We start from the raw sequence: 25,805 nt of genomic DNA, 5'->3' as shown, positions 1-25,805 counted from the left end.
ACTGAGACTCAATTCTAAACTTGTATTCAATACAGGAAATGGTGTCTGAATGGTGTGTGGTTACATCTAGGCAATAGACTATAATGAGCCTGTACTTTTCCTAGAAAGAGCAAATACTGGCTGAAGTGAAGCAATACACAGGAAGCAGGAGGAAAGTGATATAAAACTAAAGAATTAGGGGGGAAACCCTGTAAAGATACATCAGGAGAAGAACAATCAGTGTTTAGATAGGTAGATATTCTTAATAGCTTTTGGACTCATGACCAGCAAGGATTTCCATTACTAATTCAATCGTTTGCATGGACTGTAACAAAACCACTGCAAGAAACTATAAAACATTTAACTTTTTCCTTCTCAGTCCTTTTATAGTCATACTTTTAAGCTTCAGCAAATTCTGGTCTGAAGCATTTTGTTGATCTGAAACAAGTAACAGTTGTTAACAGAATCTTCAATATTTCTCAATACTGAATTTTGTTTTACCTTCCCTCTCTCTTTTTGACAGGAGAAGTAGAGGAAATACAAAAACTGCAATATACTAGATATAATGTAAAAGTCAAAGCAAGCAATTATAGAGAGCAAGTTAACTGTATATAATGAGATAGTATATCATACAGTTTGTTACTTCGAAAGCCTTTTATCAAGTTCTCAAAATCCAGAAATGTATGAGAAACAATGATTACGCCATTTTCTTTACACACTGTTCCATAATTCAGTTTTCTCCTGCATGGTACCCGGGTGTTCATGCTGACATTGGCTTACACTGTCATATCACTTCACTTTCAGATAAAGTCACTTAAATCCCTCCAAAAACCCCTCAACTCTTCCCTCCGAAACCAGCCAACAATTTGCAACAACTTAACCCTGCAAAGTTTTTGGCCCAGGTTTCTCTAACTAAGCTCCATCATGTCACAAATTCTTCTGAATTGGATTAGCTAGTAGGGCTGCCAATTCCTTAGAATTGCACCAACACAACCTTATTTTTAAAATGCTCTCAAGTGGAAATACACAGAAGAAACCCCAAGGTCTCACCTCCGCATCTTCCAATTCAACATCTAAAAAGTCAAAGTCTTTAAAAACTCCAAATTGTTGTTCACTGGTATTGTCTTCTACAGCCACTTCCTCCTCTTGAATAACTTCTTCCGTTGCTGAAATTAGACTAGTTTGTTGATCTCCAACTTCCAAGTCTTCATTAGAAGAAAACACAACCTGCAGATATAGGTAAAAATAGAAGTAAAAGCTTCCAATTTCTGCGACTCCAAAAGTCAGCTACCCTAATTCCTGCCATTGAATGGAATTAGTGGCAGGCAGTGTGTCTACCCCTGTACTGATAACACTTTGCTTCAAGACTAGTTGGATTTTAAACTACATCTTGAAATTAGTGGTATCATTCTCTCCTTAATGTAACAAAGAGTTATAAAGATATATAGAAAAACATATCACCCAAACTTCATTTTCATAACCACAATGCCAGTCAAATTTAAGAACAAAAGAATCCATCATAATAACCAGCCACATGACAGAGACCATATTGTTTTCACCTACAAACTTCTGTGGAAGGACTGCAACCTTTAAAAGGGATCCAATACTGTAGCCTTCACAACCTTCACAAATGACAATATTCCGCTTACTTCCATACACTGTTTTTTAATATCTCCAGTTCCAGCTTTCAGGCATCTATTTTTATTTATTTTAGCTTCTTCCACTAGATTCAAGATCCTTCTCCCACCAATATTTTCCCCAGCTAAGAACTGTTATGCCACAATAAAAAAAATATGTTCTAGATGATAACCAAGGTAGACTATCCACTTTATTTTAAAAGCACCACCATCAAGCATAGTATGCCAGTGGGGTTCTTTTTACAGAAGTAAAACCATCAACCTATTTTTACTCAACAGTTAATACTACTGTTCCTATAAATAACCACGCTTCAAGGTATATGACCCACTGGTTATTTTCAATGGATTCTATGATATTTTCAATACAGCATCAACACCCTTGCAGTTCTCAGCCACTCCTATGCCTTCACTCAAAAGCATCTGTAATGGTAGAGATTTAGTCAGAACAGGGGAGACCTAGTTCAGTTCTCTTTTCTAGCCAAGACAATCAGGCCCACTGGAGTCCTTGAGGACCAATAGTAATCCATTACTTCTGATTCTTCTTTTTAATCTTTCCATTGGATTTGTGAACTGCTGAACCAAAACTAGTTTGTCCAAATCCACTGGTCATAACTTCACCAACAACTAAAAATACAATAGCATTCTTCTAGTTGAGTTCAAAAACCAAAACAAACCACCATCACCACTTACCGAAGGATTCTTGGGGAGACCAGAATCTGGACCACACAGAGAAAGCACATTCATTAACTTCTCCCTAGTCCTTCTCTGAAAAATATACCAAAGAAAATCACATAGCACAGCAGCTGCTGGAGGTCCAGGTAAAAACAAAACATTTGCATATTCAACTACTCATATTGCATATTGACATCCTCTAAAAACAATCTTAAAATTTTTTACTTTTCACTGTTATCAGCTTTTACTTTATGTTGTATTAATTTACTGTTTTGCTATGACATCATACAAACTTCAAATAACACTTCAATATATTTTTTTAAATATATTCACTGTCTCTAATATATGAATAAAGTGTTTGAGGCACAATGTACCTGAGATGGCTGTGGTCTCTTCCAGCTGACAGGAACCAGTGCATTTGAATTGGAGCCTGATGAAGTTGAAGAAGTGCTCCGGGTCACAGCAATGACTTTTGGCTTCCCATTTCTACCAGCTGCACTGTGTTGATCACCATATTTATTACCAATAATTGGTGTCTAGCAAAGACAACAAACACTTTCTTAAAATTCAAATCTATATTAATAAAGACCACATATTTGACTTTAGAATTTAGCATTATATGAATTCTAGGAGGGTTGGTCTGTTTGTAAGCATTCTGTAAAGCCCATGTCTAATCCACTGAGCCTTGGCTCATTGGGAAATACAAAGCTGAATACTTGTACCCTATGCAGCAAGGGCCATTCTGCCCACTTGTGTGGCTTTGAATTATGCACATTTTATGCTGACAATCCAATTATATTTTTAAACACACTTTAAAACCAAATGTGCTATAAGTTTAAAAGATGAAAAGCTTGTCTGTAGAATCATTCCCTGACATGTACAAATTGTTTTCACAGAAAACAGACAAGCTTTTCATCTTTTAAACAATTTTCACAAATTGTTTTCAAATTCATTTCAAAAAACAATGAATTTGATCATTGTTTTTTCACAAGTGTGTGTGTGTAAAGTTAAAACAATTTTACAAATTGTTTTAACTTTACACACACACACTTCTGAAAAAACAATGATCAAATTCAACTCTTTTGACAGCAAATGCTAACCCAATGAACTCTGTGGGAACTTATCTTGTCTCAATTATCCACAAGCCTTGAAACTTCAGTAGTGAATGTACTTGCCAATTTAAGCAATGTTCCTAAGACATCTGTATCTCCTATCATTATCTAGGGTTAGCTTCAATCAGGGGCACTTACTCCTGATCACTTCTTAAGTTTCTGCAATGCTCATGCAGTCACTTGGCCATGCTCCCCTTTTCAGATGTAGAATGAGTATCACTGGTGGTAGGGGTGATATTTTTAACCACAGGAGGTTTTCCTCCAATTGTATCCCTCTTACATTGAATTTCATACATTTTGTATCCTATCCCCTCCTCTAAATTTCCTCCCCCTTCCAAATTCATGCCGAAACTGCAGTAAAGGGTTTTAATCCTCTCAGCCCTTGAATGCACAGCCCTTCATTTGTTGAAAGCCTGGTATCTTCAGCTGCAAGCAGCAGCCAGCTGCATTGTCTGCCCTCTGACACAGATGAGAAACCCTTGAGAATAACCTTACTGACTTTTAGTAATTCACTCTCCAGATATTCAAAAGGGGGAAAAGGGAAACAAACATCACAAAAGAATTTGAAATTTATCTTCCAGTATCACTCTCATTTCCAAGTACATAAAACTTCAACCTCTGCCATTTTTATAAACTGTACTTATTCAAAAACATATAAATGTAGAAGGCTAACAAAAAATAACATCTGAGTTTGTAACAGCAAGTCATAAGTGCATTGTCATCTAAATATAATAATTACCTCTGATATATCAAAATGAAAATCTAAGGTCTTCCCAGGTAGCTCCTTGGAGACATTATTAAAAATTTTCGTGAAAGAGATTTCTGGAGAGCCTATGTCACCTCCATAAGACTTTGGAATATCATTAGGCACAACAAGGCTTGCTGATCGAGACACCACCAGTTTCAAAATATTAAGGGCTTCCTTCCAATATGGACTCTGAAGAGAACATACATAAATCACACAACAATCCCTTCAACCAAGACAGCAATTTTTATGTACAGTAGCATTTTGTAAGAATCCCCAACCCAAAACCTCTGAGCTATTACCCGTGGCTGAAGGGGCCAGCACAGGTGGGAAACTTCAGACCCTGAAGTGCCAGGAAAGCAGTGGCCATCCCATGGAGCGTGGTCAGGTCCAGCCAAGCAGGCTCAGTAGCTCCAGCTCACTGGGCCAGCCACAACCAGACCACAGCCCATGTCCCTCCATCACCATGTAGTCACACCATGTTTTTTACCACTGTCTGAAGCAACTGACCTTTGTGACCCAGGAGACAGAAACTGTGAGTATTTAACTATCACTTAACTACAGTAACTGACAGTACTCAAATTAACAATTCCACCTCTGGCAATATTTAATTATTTTACAGTTATGAGGAGAGTAAATGGAATTTGAAACAAGCAAAACTCTTCCTTGAAATACATGAGGAAATACAAAAAAAATTAATTAAGAAGTGAAAACATTTACAAAGTTTTTAGTCTCAAACCAATGGAGTGCTTAAGAAATGCTACAGAAGAAGTGTGAGAATGTAAGAGGCAGAGCCAGAGTTAAGTGGATTTTCCTTAAAAAATGATTAGGACAATGTAAATAATTCAGTGGTTTCAATTACACACACTATGAAAAGGATCAGAAGAAGAGACAAAATAAAAACAGCTTTGTGCAAAGATTAAGATTTACACTCCCAGAAATGCAATGATTCTGCCTGAAACTTAAATCCTCCAATTTTTGAAATCAGCATGATGTCTGTTTTTTTTTTTTTAATTAGGAGGCCATGTTTGTCAAAATATTACTTTATTGCATTAAAAAAAGTAAACACCCCTTTCAATTCTCTAAGTAGTATATGCTTTATGCTTCTGTGCAGATAATGAGAGTCTTCAATAATCTCCTCCATTTCTGTGCACCATAAGCATAAAAAAAGGAGTCTCAAACTGGAATTATCCTGTAGCAACTTAGATTTATTTACAGCCATTGTCATTGCAGAGGACTGAAAAGACCCAAAACTTAGTAGAAAATTTAAACAAGACATGACAATTTATGATCTTTTCTTTTGTCATTTATAGTAACACATTTTATTTTATCAATAATATGTTAAGACTTCTCTGGAATGTTTTTTCACTAGTACCATCTTTTGATAGCTTACATCTAATTCAGATTACATTCCACAGTAGTGTGGGCTTGCATAGAAAGCTCAGAGAGGGGTTAGAGGTGAAGCAAGAAGACACCAGGCCATAAAAACTATAGCTAATGCTAATAATTTCATTTTGCCTAATGCACTCTGACAGGAGCACAATATCTAAAGTACATATCCATCAATAACAAAACATCCAGGAAACATGACTTTCCTGGTTAATTATGATTAAACCATTTGACTGAAATACATTCGGTAATAATGGAATTCAGAGAAAAAAGGAAGAGAATGTTGTGCACTGAAATGGTTTTATGCTCCAGGCATTTTTATAAAATCTTTCAGTAAGATGCTAGACTTTCTTCTGTGAAATAGACTTTCAGTAAATTTGTGTTTTGAGTAGAAAGGCTTAAATTACCTTGGGCAAAACACTGGGGTTCATCTTTTGGGGACTTTCTTTAATAAAAAATGTACTCAATTTTATTAAGGTGCATCTTAAAGTCCCTCACGGAAATATTACTGAGAGTGATTTAAATATTCATTTAACCGTAAAATTTTCTTTTTAAAACATATACACATAAATAAACATTTGTCCAGCTTAGCAGTAAACATTTCCTTGTGTTTGAATAGTTGAAGGATCATCTCTAACTACGTATGACAAGTTGCCTACATCCATACATAGATGCACATTCACCCAGATAACGTGTGCCACCAGATCCAAACCACACTGGACAAATACAAAAGCATCTAGTGAATTAAGTACATAGGAAAAAAAGCCCAAACCCTATGGAATCTGACTACAAGCAACTCTTTTTATATCTGAAATAAATTCCCCCCAATATTCAAGTGTAATTTTGATACCACTTTGATAATGAACAGACAGGCTTTTACAGTTCTTCAGAGTACCTACCTGAACATATTTACCAATAACTTTTATGATTTCCAAATTAAACTGCTTCACTGGAGCTGTGGATAGGTCAATATGACTCAGAAGACTGTAAATGATCTGCAGCAAGGACTGTTGCATACTGGATAAGCCTTTCTCTAACAGCTAAAATGAGGTTTTTAAAATACAAAATTTAATTAGGGCCTTCAATGGTAGCAAAAAGTGAAAGCAAACATTAAAATACAGCTAACTTCTACACACATTTATTTTTCCCTTCAAGAAACTTAAACATACCATTACCTATCTTTCAAATTTTTGCTTTAGCACTAAAAAACAGTAATGCAACATCACAATGGTTTTTGTCCCAATTCATTTTTCCCCTGAATTTTGACATATTTTTAGCACAGACTGAAAGCATCTAATAGTAAAACACTTTTCACTAAATAAAAGTTTATACCAATTTAAAATCTTAAAACTGTATGAAAAACAATTACAGCAACACCTTAAAGAAGGTTGGTAAACGCAGTTTTACAAACAAAAAATGTATATATAAAGTCATTTGTAAGAATGAACAAATTTTTTTAAATGCCTCCATCAGTTTGAAGTTTTACACTTCAAGGACAAGCTCTACAAGCTTTTCATATGAAGTACTTAACAGCTTTCCTGTATGAATGGCCAGCAGAATAATATACTGATTACTGTAATTTAAATTATCTTTTTCTACATTATGCACTACTTACAAATGAACTTTGCAATTAATTTTTGAAGTTGTGATAAAGACATGTGTACCTGACTAAAAAAGGTCTCTTAAAATTTTAAATTAAGCTTATTTTGCTATAGCCAAGACAGTGTATATTCGTGTACTACAGAATATAAATATCTACTACCAAACACCATTCTCATAAAAGGAGATATGTCATTAGAGGGATTCCAATTTCAAGGTATTAATCAATTACTGCACTCCAAAATGTCACCTTTTCTACATCCTAGAACATTTTAGTAATATTTTCCTGTTAGAGAAGATATGCTGTATTCCCCCTGATATGCAGAATCATGAGAAAATAGCAATTGGCAATGAATTGTCATGAGATACTTCCAGTAAAAATTTACCTCTGCAAGGTAAGTTATGAGGTTAAATGTGGCATCTGAGAAAGAGTCATGCAAGTATCTACACACTACATTAATCCAGTTAGAACAGTCTCTGGAATAACTGTGTGTACTGTATAAACTCATCATATGAGCCAGATTGGCAAGAGTTGGTGACTTCTCCTCTGCACAAACCTGAAAAGCAAAATCATATTTAATTATATTAGAAATATTTTTTTTAAATCCAAGCATTCCTGAGTCATTATGCTTCTCCCAAATTTCACTTTAAGATTTCATTTCTAAGATTTTACTTCAGTTATTTTCTAGTAAGTGAAATCAAACCAATCACACAAGCCTGACCTACAGTTTCTGTTGAATTTTGGTACTGTGGCATCCATGTTCCAAGTTTATCTATTCATCATACACCTGGTATGATGGACCAATATCCCTCACTCGAGTAATACAAGTATTTAAGGGCAACAGTGATTTCTGCACTTGCATCAGGCACATACTCTTTGAGTGTACAGCCTCAGTGGTTTAGTGGTTCACATGTCACAGCCTGAGTAGCCAGAGGTATATGGCTGCATCTGTGCCAGACAGCTCTTTTCTATTCCCCTTTCCACATTCTTCCTTAAAAGAAAGACTGTCAGGCCAGTGCAACACCATCCTGGCTAACAGCTGGTGTGCACCATGTACTGCTTTAACAGCCACTGCAGTTCAGAAATATTTCAAGATGTATTTTACTGTGTACAATGAAACCTTTTCTTCTCTACCAGTAAGAATCGCTTTCTCCTTGTAAGAAAATTAGGAAGCATGCTTAAAATGTGATTAGGTTGACATTCAAAATTACAAGCAGAAAAAACAGAGAAGTAAGAAAAAGTCATTTATACAATTGGTAAGAAAATTTGCTCTTGAAATCTAAATTTTACACAATAAACTAAAGAAACAAATTCAGGGGTTGATACAAGGTCCAGATATATAAATTTGACTGGACCACATATTTAAAATATGGCCTCTTATAGTTATGTGTATATTGCTATTAGAATCACATAGAAGCATTAAATAAGGGACCCCAAAAAATACAGAAGCAATGCTGGTGTATATATCCTCCTGGATACTTCTCCAAGCATCATGTTACATACCTTTGCTATCCTGTCAGCTGTTTCTTTACAAAACTGAGTTGGGTTATCAAAATGTTGTATCAGATGAGGAAGTAGGCACAAGATGTTTAGGGGAAATCCTAAACACATACATAAACAGAGTTATGTGAGTCCTTAATTTAATGTGAAGTTAGCCAGTATTTAAAATTCTGACAGCATGAAACATACTTTCACACAGATATATAAATTATACATACACATACATTTACCTAAGTATGTATGTATGAACAATGTATATAGATAAGTCTGTGTTAGGTATAAAAATGCATGATGAAAATAAAATCATCACTGCACCAATTAATCAAAACTACCATGAAACCATAGTTTTAGGCACTATGTCACATTGTTTCTAAAAATGTGTAAACAGGGCTAATTGAGCTAGTTAGCATAAAATAACGAAAAAAAATACACAGCTCTTAAAACTCACTTCCAAACAATGCATAAAGTTCACATGCAATCTTGCTTGTGAGATAATCATAATCTGCAATGTATTCCCACTATGTAGCAGTGTAATACAGATAACTGCAGAAAGCATTTTACAGGAGTGTTTCTTTAAGGCAAATGCACAATTACTACTGATTTTGACTCTTCTTAATTTATTAAAAAAAAAAATGTTTATCACATATTTACTAAAGGTACCTGCTAACTGAGAAGGATCCACCAAAGCATGCCGGGAAATTGTGATGAGTTTACTGAGGAGATGAACTGTCATTTCTTGAGTAGAGGCTGAAGTAAAGCCTTTCAGAAAAAGCTGCTGAAGGCCTGGAAAGTTATTCCATTTCAGTTTATTCTGCACCTCTTCTATCTTTTCCCGACTCTCTGATTTATCCAAAGGCATGTGGATAAGAAGCTTGTTGAGTAGCTTGAGAGCCAGAAGGTATTCATACTCATAATCTGACTCCAGCAACGAAGCTGCAATCCAAAATATGGTGGCCATCAAGTTGACAGGGTCAGTAGTGGGCTGCACATCATACATCCCTCCCTCTCTCAGGGAGGAAAGGCTTCTAGTCCTTGCCAAACTTCCACCATGATTTATCCTTCCATCCATTATATCCAGTGTGTTGCTCCGTCGCCGGTCGCCTCTCCGCTCGCTGATTAAATTCAGTCTCAAGGAATTACTCCTTGTATTGCTGTAGTATCCCAAACAACTGCCACTATTAATGGGACTTGTGCTTAGATTTATCTGTCCAGTGCTTTTCCTATTAGCTGCATACTTGTTTCCCATTACAGAGTCATGGTATGAGGTTCTAAAATAAAATCAGTATTACATAGTGTTACATGCAGAATACTTTAATAACAAAGAATTTAGAAAAGGGAAAGAAAGAAAGAAGAAGTTACACTAATCACATATACATGCAGTATATTCTGTTTCATCATCCTAAGAGCATTATAATACATGTAAATACAGGATATCTGTATCTATTATTAAAATATCCTAACAGCATAAAGACAACACTGCAGCATCCTGTTATCTTTTCTATCAAATCTATTTGTTACAAGCCCAGAATACCATAAAATTACAGTGAAATTGGAAGCATTAGCCCATAGCATGTAAAAGATTATGTGTAAATAATGATCTAGCATCCCAACTTATTAAACAAATACAGATGTCTGTACATTTAGGGATTTTTTTTTTCAGTTTGATAAAAAGTCATCAAGGTAACCACTCAAACTGTAATGAGACACACAAATGACTCAGACTGTTCAGTTACACTTTTTATATATGGACAACAAACTTGAGGCCTAAGACAGACCAACATTTGCAGACCCTTTAAATTCAAGAAGTTTAAGAAGAACTGACAGTATTTCAGAACTGAGCCATAAAAAACTCCTTGAACACCATTTTTACAAAATTAAATTGAACCCAAGAGGGTAAATCAGAAAGGCAATAAGATATCCTTTTCAGGAAATCTAGATTCTTACAAGTTTTGCTTGAAGCAGAATGATAAAAACATACCAGAGCAAGCAATTTTGCTATATGGATACAATTATTCTGCAAAGATGACAAGAAATTATTTAATTACATTTATAAAACAGATTTTTGATAATTCAAATGTACAAAAGTGCATAGTAAAGATAGACTAATAAAAGAACTTACTGAGAAAGGGCAGAAAGCAGATCATAATGCTTCATGGTTTCAGCCAATGTATCAATAGCAGATTCTAAAGTCAAAAGCAGCTCTATGACAAAACCCTGGGGAAAGCCACAGGCCATTATAAATTATGCAATATGCACAAGGAAGATCACAGAAAATCTACTGAGTAGTAATATAAAAATATAAAATCAGTAGCAGTAACTAAATTATTTCATGCTTCAATTAGAACACAATCCTCATGAGACGGCTCAGTTTAGCAGTATAGCTTCAAGACAAGGAAAAACTTCAATTTATTTATAAGCATTTACTGAATTAATTCCAGTTTGCATTGTTTTGAGGGATGGATTGAAGGACAAAGTCATTCAGACTTATTTTGCAGTATTAAAATATTAGATACACTCTTAAGATGTACAATGACAGTAAGCTGAATGATTGTTAACACTTTATCAGGTAAAGTTCTTAACAAAAGAAAACAAAAATAAAAAATTTCTTATATGACTGATCTCAGTATTCTCTAACAATGAAAGAGGTGGTGTCTACAGTAAACAGATGTATAAAACTCTCTGAAAGAGCCTCTTGCTGTAGAAGAGAATGTGAAGAACTTTTCCTCAGTTAATTAGGTGAAATTCAGGAAGCGTCATGATTAAAACTGTTTCATATTTGAAATAGTTAAAAATAAAAAACAACTGAATAAAACAATGCTTTTAAATTTTGTTAATAATGCACGCACATCATTTAGGCAGACTTAGTTTTCTAATAAAGTGGGAGCAAAATTTCAAAATTTACCTGAGCTTCTTCTCCTGCGTCTCCAACAGTTTCTACTAGTCTGGAGAGAACATCAGAAAGTGTAGATGGAGTGAGAGGCTGCTTCAGAGCCCTGAAAATCTGAAAAGACCTCCCAGCATAATGGCGAGAGGAGCACGAAAGAGCAGTTTGCAAAGCAACTTCACTGAGACGATGTTCCAATTGATATCCTCCTGTGAAGGCAAATAAATAGTCAAGCAACACTGGCTTATAAAAAACAAATCCACTTGAATTTACTGGAGAGTGAATTGCCACAGTCATCCCCAAATTTTAAATATTCTCACATCCTCTATATTTTTCTCAAGAAGTATTAGTCTCAAAAATTTTTACAGGAATATCAACATGCATTCCAAATACTTAATGCTAGAGAGACTTGCAGACAATAAAACATTAATAATTAGAATATTAACTGTTCACAATAAATTACTAAGATGTTTTATCCCGTTCCTAAAAGATCATATTTAAATCTGTCATAACAGAAACATGAACTGAAGTGAGCAATACACAAGAAAACTATTATTTAGAAGCAGTAATTTCCTAGAGTGATTTTATAGATAACCTATGCATTTACATGTGTTAAAAAGTATTTATTTAGTTCACAGTCTTGCAGATTAGATCATGTATTGTCTGTTTGCTAACATACCTGAGCCGGACTGTTTAAATATAGATACCACATGCTTTAAAAACACAGTTAACTGTTCAGCACTCTTTATATTAGGGTTCTTGGCTGAAACATCTTCATGATTCCAAAGTGGGCCTCTTTTCCTAAAAAATATAAAAATAGAGTAAGCAGAATATAAAATGTAGCCTTTGTCCTTAATATTATTTAAATGAAATTTAAACCTTAAGGTTAATTGCAAAAGAATCTACTATGTACTACATAAAAGAAACCATCTAGAAGTGCAGGCACAAATTAGAAGGAATTTTGACAACTGAGCAGTATTTTACAATATACAAGAAGTTAAGACAAAGTGAAAAGCAGCGTATCAGTTCCAATTGAAACAACTGGGTAAGAAGATGGAAGAGATGTTATAGTATCTAACAGATATAACAGATGGAAGGTATAGTTATCGTATAATAAATAGTTCTCTAAGAAAGAACCAGTACAACTACCGCCATTATGCACTTCCTAACTTCCTTTCTTCCCAATTCCTTTCCATCAATATGCTACACAATTACAAATTTAGGCTGAGGTCAAGCAAAAGTATCAAAGCATGGAGAAACAGGTAGGATTTCAGATTAACACCATCTTGAAAGCTTAATATAAACTATCATACGAAGTGCATGAATATGGATGATTTTACCAATATCCTGTGCAACAAATTCATCATTTTTGAATAGTCAGCTCTCAACTCCTAGGTAATCCCTAAACTGCACGAAAATCTTGCAGCTCTCTAAATCATCTCAATGTATTCTTGCCCTAATTCAGAGTCAAACATGGCAAAATACTTTTGAATAGACAGGACTTTAAAGAATGGTCAAAATTCTCTGAAAGTGTTGTAAAGTTAGAGGTTTTCATATGTGTATCACATAAAAACATTTACTGGTGATAAAACAGAGACAGAGTTAGACAACATGATGCTAAATAATGAAACAATTGCCATTTTTCCACCAAATATGTGTCTCAACAAAAATAAAAACTGAAATCTTACCTTGAGGTAATAAATTCTATAAGAGTTTTCACTTTTTCATCCTGCTCTACTGAAATGTCAACCTCATTGAGGATTGTGGTGTGCAGTTGAGAAATGGCAGCACTTGTATTTCCTAAACTGATGCTAGAAGAGGTAGAACTTGAACTAAGCCCTGAGTCGGTCATTGGGGAGGGCTGGTAATCAGGTATAAAATCATGAACACCTGCTGGAATTGAAACAAAATGATTATGCACTTTTACGTTGACAATTAATATTAAATATATCAAAAGAAAAAATAGCCCTCTAAAAAGATCAATAACTTAGTAAATGTAATGAGAATACCTAAAAGAGAATAAATTAATGGATGCAATAATTTCAAATAAATCAACAAATCTCATATATCCAAATTCTTCATATGACTTATGTGAACTTTAATTGGGGACTACTAGATCCCTTTTTAAAACCCCTGTATTATCCTTTATTTTGTACTAATAGTATCAGAGCTCATCAGCTTCTGAGGCATCTCAACTTAATTAAAAAAATTATACAGACTATTTCTTACTAATGAGCAGACTTTTTTTGGTAAAACTCAGTTCCACAGTAACTGACAGTACTTGAAATCAGTGGACACTGAATATTATCTAGTGAACGGACTCTGAGCAGAGCCCCTGTGGCTGCACAAAGTTTCTCTGAAGTTAGCTTAATCTTGTGGCCAGAAGATTTTTCTCTTCCATATAAAGAATCATGTGACAATAAAATAGAACTGCAGTGACTCCTCACATTACCTTTCTATCCATCTATGAAGGGCTGAGGGAAAGTAAACTACCAAGGAAAACTGGCAGGGCCTTTGCCCGTAGCACTTGTATTTAAACAAGCTTAAGACTCACTAACCCACCCCAAATTTTCACTACAGAACCACAGAGTTTGGACTTGGGTATTTAAGCTTAGCCAGCTCAAATAAAAATTAAAATTATCTTGTCCAACCTTGTGCTAGGCGTGCATACCTGTAAACACCTTATCCTAGTCCCCAGATGGAAATGTTCAATGCTGACCTTATTCTAGTTTATATCAAACATCTTTGTTTTACTGTGTCCTGTTTAGACAGTTTTATCCAACCCCTAAAGATTAGGAAGGGAATGGTTTGTATATGCCACTGTGTAGATGCACCATTAAAGTTCTGCTGAACAGATTCCTATAAAATAATCCTTCCACTATACACAGTGGAATTTAATTCCTCATTGCTACAAAAAAACAAATTCATAAATCAGACAGCTACTTTTGCTAAGTAATAAAACCATTGCTGATGTGAACAAAAGAGAACAAACAACTGTATGACAATATACTGCCACCTGCTGAAAGAATATGAAATACTAAATTAAAAAAAACCACAAAGAACTATTTCAATAGAAACTACAATACAGTCTCACCATCAGAATATTCCCTTCATAAAGAGTTACATAGAAATATAAAGTATACTGTATAATTACAATATTGTAAAGTTAAGGGGAATATTAAAAAGTAGTATCTCAAAAAATATTCTGATAGCCAATAAAGAATGCAATCACAGCTGACAAAACTTGGAAATTTTAACTTGCTATAAACAAGTAAGAGATGTATCTTCTTGGTTTTTTTTTTCAAAGGCATCATGAAAACTTCTGTATTAAAGTTCCAAAACACAGATCTCCCTCTGTGATTTCCACTACTATTCATCATATAACTGTGCTCCCTACTCTGATGACTAAGCATGAAGTGCCAGTGAGAACTCCACTCACTTTGACTTCATTAAAATCCAAATAAATAAATTTTAATGCCAAGGCCTCAGGAAAATATTTCAAACAACAGAAATTTTATGAATGCCTGTAAGAAGAGGTAACTTCCCATGTTATTTTAACAGGCAACATGTAATAAATCAAAAGCATACCTGTGAAAGTGTAATCTAAATGGGTAGTTTGCTTGACAGTAAGCACCCTGGACTCATTGAACTCTCTGTTTCTGAGTAGGACAGAAGCCACAGACTGGACATTACTGCCAGAGCCCATCACTATCAGTAGATGCAAAAGTAGTCGTTTACAATGCTCATAGACTTCAGGGTGACCGTGGTCGAAACCTAGCACAAAAGGAAAACAGCAAGGCTTTACAATATTCAAAGGGCATGTTGAATTACATTGTTTAAAAAATTGCAGTATTCAAATTGGTCTGCTATACTTTACCAAGCAACAGATATAGAATTCTCTAAACAATATTTTTTCAGGGTTTCAATACAGAAACAACAGCATATAGTTTAACAAACTGTATGTTCATCAGATCTCTGAAAGTCCCATGCAATGTTAAAGTACAAAGTAATTTTAAGTAAGAAGACTTTTAAGAACTCCATTTGTGCTCTGTATGAAAATTACTACACTTAGAAACAGAAAGGAAAACATTGAATTTTACTGTGTCTTCTACAAGAGGTAAAAGTGACTCCTAAACAAAGTGCCTTAAAACAACTCCAAAAAAATCTACATTATACTAATTAAACTGAAAGACATTTAATTGAATTTTTAAAAATACTGTAAATATTACCGAATTAATGGGATTTCAATACAATGGTAAAAATTAATTTAAATATCAAAAAGAACAGCTGAGAATTTCTCAAGTTACTACAAGTATTTCTGTAAGAAGTTAGTTACCTATAAAAATTGCATGAAGCAAAAGATGCAAGTATCCTCCCCATTCCACCTTTACACTGTGGTCAACTATCAAATCAGTCAATAGAATCACTGCTATATTGCATCTAAAACAAAAAAAAAATAGTATGTTAGAAGAATGTAACAGGAACTTCACAAAGAGCTGCAAAGAGCTTCATATGCTTCTAACTTGTATTCTTTAGTCTATAAACATTCACAAAGCTGTGTTATAAGGGAAAAGATGAAGGCTCATAATAAAAATCGAAACACTTTAATCCTCCAGATTAAAAACTTGAGTAATCTTAAATTGCTAGACCTGAGAGTAAACCCACAGAAAACAAATGTATTATTAACTGCCCTTTAATCTGCTATCTTCAAATGACTGTATTTGTGCAACACAAATGAAAATATAATGAACTGCCACTGGCAATGCCAAAACAGCTACCTGTGAAGTGACATGCCCGGAGGAGAAGTTTCAGGCAAGTAATCCACCAGTGGTGACCAGCAACCTCCAGAAGGTGGGAAAGGGAGAGGCTCTCCCTGATTGTGCTCCATCACCTTCAACCGCCAGTTGGAATAGAGAGGCATTGAATCACCTAACAGAACAGAAAATGAAACCAGAAATATATTTACAATGCACATGTATGTATGCTACAGTCTTCTGAAGAAATATTTTTAAATTCTTGAAAAGGTGAGATATAGGAGAGGGGAAGGGGAGCCAGCTGTAAACAGTAATAGTTGGACACAGTTTTTTGAAAGAAGGAAGTGTTATTTCTTTTAGTAAAAGGATGATGATGCTAAAGAAACTACATAACAGAGTAAGATGTTTTTGAATAGGTTCATAAAACTTAGGATAAAAGGCAAAGTGATCTAATGTAATTTACATGAATTTCAAACCTCATGCCAGATAGGTAGTTAATTAAGGCTGGACCCTAAGATGTAACTGAACTCATCTTGAAGACCATTTTATTATAGGCTAAGGAAGTATTCATCAAGAGCACATCTTTATAGGTCTCACAGCAAAACCCCACCAGTGCTATCTGCCAAATAATGCCAGCCTGATCCATGGGTAACTTGGAAGTTGCCACTTTTACAACAGCATAGTCCAATCCCACTGGTTGATAAAAGTTACTACTTAGAAAATCAGAAAATTTGTCAAGAAAGCACAGAAAGACATTTAGTTTTTCATTTAGCAAACTTCAAAAGTGCAAGAGAAACATCAGCTGTTTGGTATGAGAGTGTACTGCGTTAACACACCCAAAATGCTTTTCTGGTTTAAAAGCTGTTTTGGACTTCAGAACGATCAGTCAAGACTAGAAACAAGAAAATTGCCTCAATACTTCCATGTTTCAGTGGTTCTACCAGCTCTGTTTGGAAGTATAGCTGCAGAAGTTTCAGATGTTCACACATGTATCAACTAATTAGCACCTTCTCCACTGGAAGTGACAAACTCCTTACTGATGGAATATGGGAAATATCATCTAGTTCAGGATACTCAGTGTTGCTATCACAAACAGCAAACAAATCCAAAACTGACTGCAGCTGTGATTCTGGATAATGTCTATCCATGCAGTAATAAACATTCTGGCTGACCAGAAGCCATTAACCTGTTACTGACCCAAAGTTTAGTGGATTCTGAATTAGTATGTCCAGCCCTTTCAATAATCTGTGTAGAGGACATTAGGTTCACCTCCTTAACAGAGGCAGTAAGAACTACATATCCACTCTAATCTTCACAGTGTGCAAAGAATCTGTCATTGAAGAGTGTATTAGAAGATCCTAATGGACTGTTGCTGCTTCAATACAGCAGGGACAGGATAGGTTCCATACTGACATCTAAAGCTCGAAATGCAGAAGTTCACCTCCTGCTGTTCAGTCATACAAGAAAATTAAGGAAAAGGCAGTGTTGCACTGTGTGCTGTAACATACCCAAACTACTTAACCAGTAGTAAAATCAACAGTCAATAAAAAATTGAGTGAAACCTAAGTCTGTGAGACCACTTCCATGACTGAAATATATCTAAGTATCCCATGCAGGGTGAAGTTCAAAGTCATTTAAATTACTAACAAACTGTTAGCTGAAACAAGAGTTTCAGTGAAATAACTCTTCTGACTAAGCACACAGAACCCACTAATGTAACACATCATTTACTGTCTGACCCTGACCTCATTTTTGCCTGATTACATGACCTGCTTTGCTATTCCATGGCACTGCCATTGTGATTTGTATCTTAGGCATTGGTACAAAAGTAGCCACAGTTAATAAGCCTTAAGGAAATCTTTGCAAATGCATAATGGAGTTTCAGAAGAAATTTTTACCTCTTTCCATACCTCTGCATTTCAGTTGAAAAAAAAAAACCAACATAGATCCCAAAAAATAACCCAAGACACATTTTCAGAACAATCTTGGTAATTTGATGTACATAAAGAGAACCTTTTTCCCTGCTATATTTTCCCTTGCTATGGATTCAAAAAAGTTTAGTACCCTTCATTTAAATAAATAAAGGATAAAATGCTATCCTTTAGAAGAACAATTATTCATAATTTTCTTTTAAAAAACTTCTTTTCCATCACATTTTTTTAAATCTCATCTTCATCCTGCTCATCTCTGTTTCTTGTGCCTAACTGTCAAAGGAAATAGAGTAAAACCATTTCATTCAGGAAGATGTTCACAACTCATTCAAGAGGATAACAGAAAGAACAAAACATATTATCTTCCTTGAATATTTTATTGCAGTCAAATGTATGCTAGACTTCAATAGCTGTAATAAGATGAAGATTAAAGAAACCCTGATTTTTAATAGGTTTATGCAAAAAACATTGATAATGCTCATTTCTTTATATTCCACAAGCTTCAGCAGAAATATTGACTTGTGAAAATTCTGTGTGCTGTTCATAGAAATATTTTAAAATAAAGAATATTACTTTTTTCCTCTTCATATGATCCTCCAGAGCTGCTGCTGTAGCGAGATTCCAGTCTGTGGTGCTGGCGGTTTAAGTTGCTGTTCAACCCGCTGTAGATGTCTAGGTGTGCGTAGCTGTAGGTGCAAAGAAAGCAGAATTATTGCTTTATTCTGTGACAAGCTGACATTCTGTGACAAGCACTAATCAGGGTCTCTCAGTAAAACTGTTTCAGCAAAACTCCTGTACAAAAACCAATTCATCTTCCAAGGATAATCAACGTGATGCCAAAGCACCTCAGCCATACAAGACATACCTTCTCAAGCAAGACCAGTTAAGGGGATTCAAAGAGATTATCCACTATAAATTATATTTTTGTTCCATCATTTTCACTAACATTTAAGCACATTAAAATAATTGTTACCATTTTACATAAGTTCTTCTCACTCTTGAACAAAATAAGCAAATCCGTATGTGATCTGGCAGAGACATATACATGTACACACACACAGTGTTCAAGATCCTACCTTGCTAATCTGAACTATAAAGAAATCAGAGAAATTAGAGCGCTAAAAGCACCATTTCCAAACTGCTTCTATGTAAGTTTCTAAAATTCTCTCCTTCTGGCAAGTCCAAGATGTACAGGGTACATCTTATCCAGAAGCTTATACCCTGGGGAGGTTTGAGACAACCCTACAGTATATGCCAAAACTCAGAGACTTTCCAAACTGCCTTCATTATTTTACAAGTTTCTTCAGCTTGAGCCCCCTTAGCAGCCAAGTCCTTGTCTGTGCCTTGCTAGGCTGAATTCTGAATGAAACCTTGCCTTCCAAGTTTCTGAGATTTACTATCATACAGCTCATCCCAATTTAATTTAAGTATTGGTGTTGCCTTTACCAATTTGTTTACTATTCTAATTATATTGACATAATTTTCCTAGGGAAGGAAAGAAAGTGTCCAACTGGGAAATTATATCAGAACTGTAATTATTAAAGCTCTCAAACAAGTTGTCAGAAACTCATCTGTGAACTTATGACATAGTTGCTACTTGACAGTAATGGCATACATGCACACTTTTGCTCATACTAGTTACAGAGTCTCCACTCCCTTTTCACTTGAAGGTTAGCTATCCATATTAACACAAGATGACAGCATGCCCACAGTCAGTTACTGCTGAGCTCCAAGTACACACCCTAAGACTAAGTCTATATCAACTGCTTCCTTTCCATCAGCCTCACAGTGTCTGCCAAATTTCTCCAAAAGATTATGCTTAAATAGGTCCAAAATTAGGGAGGGAGAAATCTGTTTTGAAGTTAGCTGTAAGGTATCTTGACACAGATACCAGGCATCCAAATACTCCAGTTAAGGAAAATAAACTAGAAAGACATAGGCACTGTTAATTTCCAGTGAGGTAATAAACCAATCTGCAAGTCATAAAATCACCTAAACACTTGAGTTGGAAGGGACCTTAAAGATCATCTGGTTCCAAGCCCCCTGCCATGGGCAGAAACACCTTCCACTAGACCAGGCTGCTCAGAGGTCTATCCAGCTTGGCCTTGAACATTTCCAGAGATGGGGCATCTTTTCTGGGCAAAGTGTTCCAGAGTCTCACCAACCCCACCCTACAGTACAACTGCCCCCATGTGAACACACAGAGTCCAGTGTAATAGTAGTTACTTTAGGCACCACCAACAATATAGCTGTAAGCAATACAATGCCTAACCTGGACTGGAGTTCAAACTACAATTGAGGCTGCTACTGTTAATCCCAAATAGTATTCCAGTTCTGTTGACATGCATGCCATTACATGGAATGTAATCCCTGCAATGATGACATACCTGGAGCTGCTGAGATGGGAGTATTTAAAGTACCTAGAAGGAATTCCTATAATTCAACTAATAACTGCTCTTTGAGGAGATACTTACTTCTCTTCAATACTGTCTTTCATGTGTTTACTGTCAGGGTTGCCATCTGTGGGAGCCACCATTGTATTGCTACTAGAAGTGGTACCTGTGAATTATGGACAAGGAAAAAGGTTGGTCAATAAAATTGAAAAGTAGTCTTAAGCACTACAAGATCACCCTTATTTACTGGTCCTTGCACAGAGCCCTAATCAGCTTTATTCTACAGCAACTGGCACAATACAAACTGAACCATACTTTCATGTGCAATAAAGGACTGTGAGCTGCTACCATAATTTCACTAACCGGAAAAAAAAAAAAAAATTATCTATTCCAGGAATCTCTAACTCTTCAATGTCAATTAAGTAGAAAGTTTTTCAAGCGGTATCTAGAGACCTATTTCCTTTTTTCCTGTGTTATACACCTCACAGCAATCTGTAAAATGTAGTTGGACTTTGTTATCCAGTTAATTCAAACCACAAACTCATTAAGGATTAAAACCTAATAGCCTGTGGTGAAGCTTTTAACAATTTTCTTTTAAGAGAAATTTGCAAGCATCACATTGAACTGACAGCTCCAATCGGAAGCAATTTTGCACACTTCTAGCCTTTGCTATTCTAAATTACATAAGCGCAAGAGCCCCAGAATTTTTTTCACATTTTTCAAACACTTCCAAGAATAAGTGCCAATGCATCCACCTTGTGATCCAGATAATACCATGTGATAGATCCAGGCTGCCTCATAATATTGACAAATTTTCAGCACAAAAGTTGAGGCCTTGCTTAGATACCCTCCCCACATCTGTGTCTTTTGCAGCTCAATTAGACAGGTGGAAACTCCACCAAAAGAAGACTGCTTCTCCCCATATTTCTCAGCATGTTCTTTGATTGAAGTATGAGGTAGACACTTTTGGTATGTTCAGCACTTTGGGGGGTTTTTGATGATTGATCTATTGTTAATAATTTCTAGATACATTGCCCTAAGTAAGTGAACTTAAATCCTCTTGAAACAATTCCTATGGATGCAGTTTGTGTCTGTAACAGAACTTTAGATGCTTTAAAATTATATACATTTTCCCCATAGTTTTATTGACTAGACATAAAAGTCATATAGTGAGGGTAAACAGTGCAAGGTCTCCGAACACAGATGAAGTCTGATGCACATATTAAGACAAACCCATCCCTTGTGAACCTATCAGATGTTCTTCAGTAAGAACTCTGGGTACACCAAAATCTGCAGATACTGTAAAACAAACCTTTAAGCTGTTTTTTAGAAACAGAACCTTGCACTCCTATTGAATATTTACAGATGCACTGCAGTAGCATAACTGACTGATAGCAGGATGTTTACAATTATCAATAATAACAGTTTAAGTGAGTTAAGTCAGTAAATGCTTACCTGAAGTGACAGAGGGGATTTTGTAACTGGATGTAATGCGATAATATGGTGGATTATCCATATGGGTGACTCCTGAACTGACAGGATCCGTCAGCTGAAGTTCACTCACCAGCTCTTCTAGTAGTTGCATTGTTTTGTCTCTACCCAAATAAACAATGACTTTCTTTACCTGCCATAAAAAACATATAAATAAATAAATAAATAAATAAATAAATAAATAAATAAATAAATTTATTTATTTATATTTATATTAAAAGATTTGAATACCACAACTTGTTAGAATCAGTATCTATCTGCACTGCAAATGATGATGCATGAAACTTACTCCAGTTCTAAAAGCAACCAAAGTTGCTTTCCTAGCTGTCAACAGCAGGAAGCATGGGAAATATATCACAACAGTAACAAAGTAAATCTTCTGAGTTCCAGTCTTCTGACAATAAAGTTTGAAAGTATGCTTCTAAAAATTATTTAAGCAAAAGATTTTCTTACAAAGGTTTTAGCAGCACCCGAGATCGAATGTATTCTGATGTAATTTCTTTTTGATGTTTCAGTTATGTTCTATACCATGTCTTTTCCTCCATATTATTATTTTTTTCTTCATGTTACCCTGCAGTGCTCTCACAGACATTTTCACATAAAATAAAATTGGTTTTGAGGGTGCTTGGGATGGTTGGTGAGGTTTTTTTGGTATAATACTGGTCATGAAAGAATGATGCTCTGCAGGGTATAATTGGTGCTTTATTTTCCTGTATTATCTATCTTTTTAGGAACATACTAAATTATAGCATGGGAAAAAAATTGTTCAGTGTTTACTCTTAAAAAATTAAACCAAGTTTAGCTATCAAACTCTTAAGATTTCTTTTTATGACAAGAAAATAAAATGCTAAGACATATGTAGAATTTTAGTAACTCTTTTACATTTTTTATTATTTAATCACTAAATCATGTCTATGGTCTTCATCATATAGTCCTTCATTCATTCCATGAATGACAAATTAATTGGTTTAATTGATTGACAAATTGATTTTGTAATTTTGACATAGATGTCCAAAGTAACGCAAACAAAAGAACTGAATTTGATTTGTTCATAGTATTAGTGGTCATAAAATACAGAGTGGAGATTTTGATACTATAAATCCTACCTCACATTTCTATTTGGTGATCTTTGCTGCTAGACATACTAATTTTTAAAATATCAATAAGCACCAATGAGAGATCTGTCACATACTCACATAAGGCAAAAGGCTGGGTTCACTGTTCACTCCACAAATACTGATCAAGAAATGCAAAATTATTTTCAGATTCTTTGGCCAGCTGTCTGCCAAAGTAGTCCAGACATTTTCTATCTCTGACCAAGCCACTTCATCACCATACTAGAAAACAAAAAAAATGTATGTCCTGAAAACTTCATGAGAAAACACTGTACTCAGAAATTACCTGTACTGATCAAGTGAAACAGACTCTAGAAAAAAGAGACATAAATCTTGTAGGAAACTGTTGCCTTTTTAATGTTCCAGAATGTTGCTTTCACATGTATTTTTAAAAACATACTATGGAAATAGCTTTTTCTTTTATAGATATAATTGTATAAAAATATATCTAAACATATGTGTACATATTTTATATCCCACTGATATATAATACATTAGACTAAGGAAGCTGGGCCTTTCTAGTCTAGAGAAGACTGAGAGGGGAAGGTCTCATTAATGCATATTAATATCTCAAAGGCCAAGAGGATGGTGCCAGGCTCTTTTTGGTGGTGCCCAGCGACAGGACAAGGAGCAATGGGCATACACTAACACACAAGAAGTTCCACCTCAACATGAAGAATTTCTTTCCATACAGGGTGGCAAGAGCACTGGAACAGACTGCTGAGGGAGGTTGTGAAGCCTCCTTCTCCAAAAACCAAAGCCCCACCTAGACAAGTTCCTGTGTAACATGCTCAGGGTGACCCTCCCATTGCAGGAGGGTTGGTTCTGATGATCTCCTGAGGTTCCTTTCAACGTGAACGACTCTGTGAAATTTAACAGAGACCCAGTCTCCCAATGACTGACAATACTGAATAAAACTCCATAGAGCACACACTGACAAGAGCTTTTAACTGATAGTTCAAAACCTGATGTCTCATCACTAGGACTCTCACTGACAGGAGCATTGCATGTGAGCAATACTTCTCTGTTGGAAGTAGCTATGATAGGAAGAAGTAGAGTCAATCAGGTAGCAAGACAGGTTCCAAAACTCCACTTTGAGATCATAGGTATACAGGCAGTTAGGTATTCTCTATCCAGCTAGACATCAATATTGCAAAACTTTAGTTATATACTGTCAAAACACATAACAGTTACTATGACATTTATGTTACATATTACATATTTCTTGGAATACCTCAAAACTATAGGGTATAGTTTGGGAATACAAAGGACCTCCACAAATATGAACAGCAGCTCTTGAAAGCTTTGTGACATAATATCTCCAAACAGTATTTTCCTGCATCCTAAACAGAACAATCCACTGAAAGAAGATAAGCATTTAAGTAATTAATTTTACCTTTGCAGTCATGTACATCAGATTGTTCAGAACCATAGCTGTAGCCTGTGGTGATCCCCAGCCTTCTCCTCGTAGCCATCGTCTACTGTTCACCATCATTTCTCTGTCTTTCAGAGAATCTTCTTCATCTTCATCTTGCCGACGAATGGTTGGCAAAGGTTTCAAGTCCACCAACTCAATATTGTTCATCCATGGCAGCAGATAATGCAGCATCACCTGTCTCCCAGCTGGGTGAGCTGTTTGGATTCTTTGACTCACTTCTGCCATTCAAAAATTAGGAACATACACGAATTCCAAATCAATAATGAGAACTGGCTTGGTGATAACAACAATCATGAGCCCAGCACACCATACTGATATAATGTCATGCTGATACAGATGGATTTTTTTTTTTATTTAGCTGACTAGTGTCATTTCATAATAATTAAGTCAACAGTCTTCAGCAGACCTAACTGAAGAAACTGCTGACAAACAGTATGCTGAAGAAATCATATTAGTATGCATATATGTGTGTGTGCGAAAATTTTTTCTTATATTAGTCCTAAAAGGGTTTTTTTTTAATTTACATAATAGGTTATTATTCTGCAATTGTTTAAAAATAGTACAGAATAATGCATTTAAGCAATCTACAATAAATAACACACTAAAGGGAACAATGAATGATTTTTTTAAAAATTGTGAATTATTTCTATAATATGTATTTCCATGGTTATCAGAAAGTCAGTAAAAATATTTTTGATTCATGTTCTTTTACCTTGAATACATTTCAAACACAAGTGAACAAAAACTGTCACTTAGTAGGCTTGTCTCTATTCAGTATGATGATGTTGGTGTCCTGATTTTAGTGAATTACATATAAATCAGTTATTGAAAAATAAGAATGACACATTTTGTACAATGCTTTTGACTTGATGAAGTTTTTTGGTTTGTTTTAAAATCGTACCTGAGAAGATAGCAAGTGTCAGCTCAGGATAAGTCCTCGCTAATTCTTCTGACAGTTGATAATATGACATAGAATACAAATGTGGTAAAGGAGAAGGCTGTCCCAAAACCCCATCCATCCGCTGAACTTCCAGTTTGTGAGCGTAACGGAACATCTTTGGTTCCAAAATCTACAACAGCAATGTTCAGAATTTGAAGCTAAGTATAGAGCTACTGTAGAAATTTTTATCTGTTCTCATGTAATGTTTCTTATCTATGCAGATCT

General features: G+C 35.2%; 1 protein-coding gene across 13 annotated transcripts in view; it reads right to left on the bottom strand.

The window, feature by feature from the left end:
* Positions 1-25,805, bottom strand: part of FRYL (FRY like transcription coactivator) — a 160,041-nt gene that overhangs the window by 24,902 nt on the left and 109,334 nt on the right. For 10 of the 13 annotated variants that reach the window (XM_030238846.2, XM_030238845.2, XM_050973275.1 and 7 more), the window contains 21 exons: positions 25,542-25,710; positions 24,599-24,858; positions 23,284-23,424; positions 22,052-22,220; positions 20,678-20,762; positions 18,777-18,889; positions 16,297-16,447; positions 15,855-15,958; positions 15,107-15,292; positions 13,207-13,411; positions 12,198-12,319; positions 11,537-11,727; positions 10,754-10,848; positions 9,295-9,902; positions 8,638-8,735; positions 7,520-7,690; positions 6,434-6,574; positions 4,140-4,337; positions 2,663-2,824; positions 2,307-2,381; positions 1,030-1,206 (listed from right to left, as the gene is read on the bottom strand). In XM_030238846.2, the coding sequence (XP_030094706.2) occupies positions 1,030-1,206; positions 2,307-2,381; positions 2,663-2,824; positions 4,140-4,337; positions 6,434-6,574; positions 7,520-7,690; positions 8,638-8,735; positions 9,295-9,902; positions 10,754-10,848; positions 11,537-11,727; positions 12,198-12,319; positions 13,207-13,411; positions 15,107-15,292; positions 15,855-15,958; positions 16,297-16,447; positions 18,777-18,889; positions 20,678-20,762; positions 22,052-22,220; positions 23,284-23,424; positions 24,599-24,858; positions 25,542-25,710 (3,621 nt within the window). The remainder of the gene's footprint in view (positions 1-1,029; positions 1,207-2,306; positions 2,382-2,662; positions 2,825-4,139; positions 4,338-6,433; positions 6,575-7,519; positions 7,691-8,637; positions 8,736-9,294; positions 9,903-10,753; positions 10,849-11,536; positions 11,728-12,197; positions 12,320-13,206; positions 13,412-15,106; positions 15,293-15,854; positions 15,959-16,296; positions 16,448-18,776; positions 18,890-20,677; positions 20,763-22,051; positions 22,221-23,283; positions 23,425-24,598; positions 24,859-25,541; positions 25,711-25,805) is intronic. The other 3 variants (XM_050973271.1, XM_050973280.1, XM_050973279.1) reach the window with 1 other exon arrangement.

This window comes from Serinus canaria, chromosome 4 (assembly GCF_022539315.1).
Source record: "Serinus canaria isolate serCan28SL12 chromosome 4, serCan2020, whole genome shotgun sequence".
Classification (NCBI taxonomy): Eukaryota; Metazoa; Chordata; class Aves; order Passeriformes; family Fringillidae; genus Serinus; species Serinus canaria.
The sequence above is the reverse complement of the archived record's forward strand: the minus strand, read 5'-3'. Positions and strand labels throughout refer to the sequence as shown.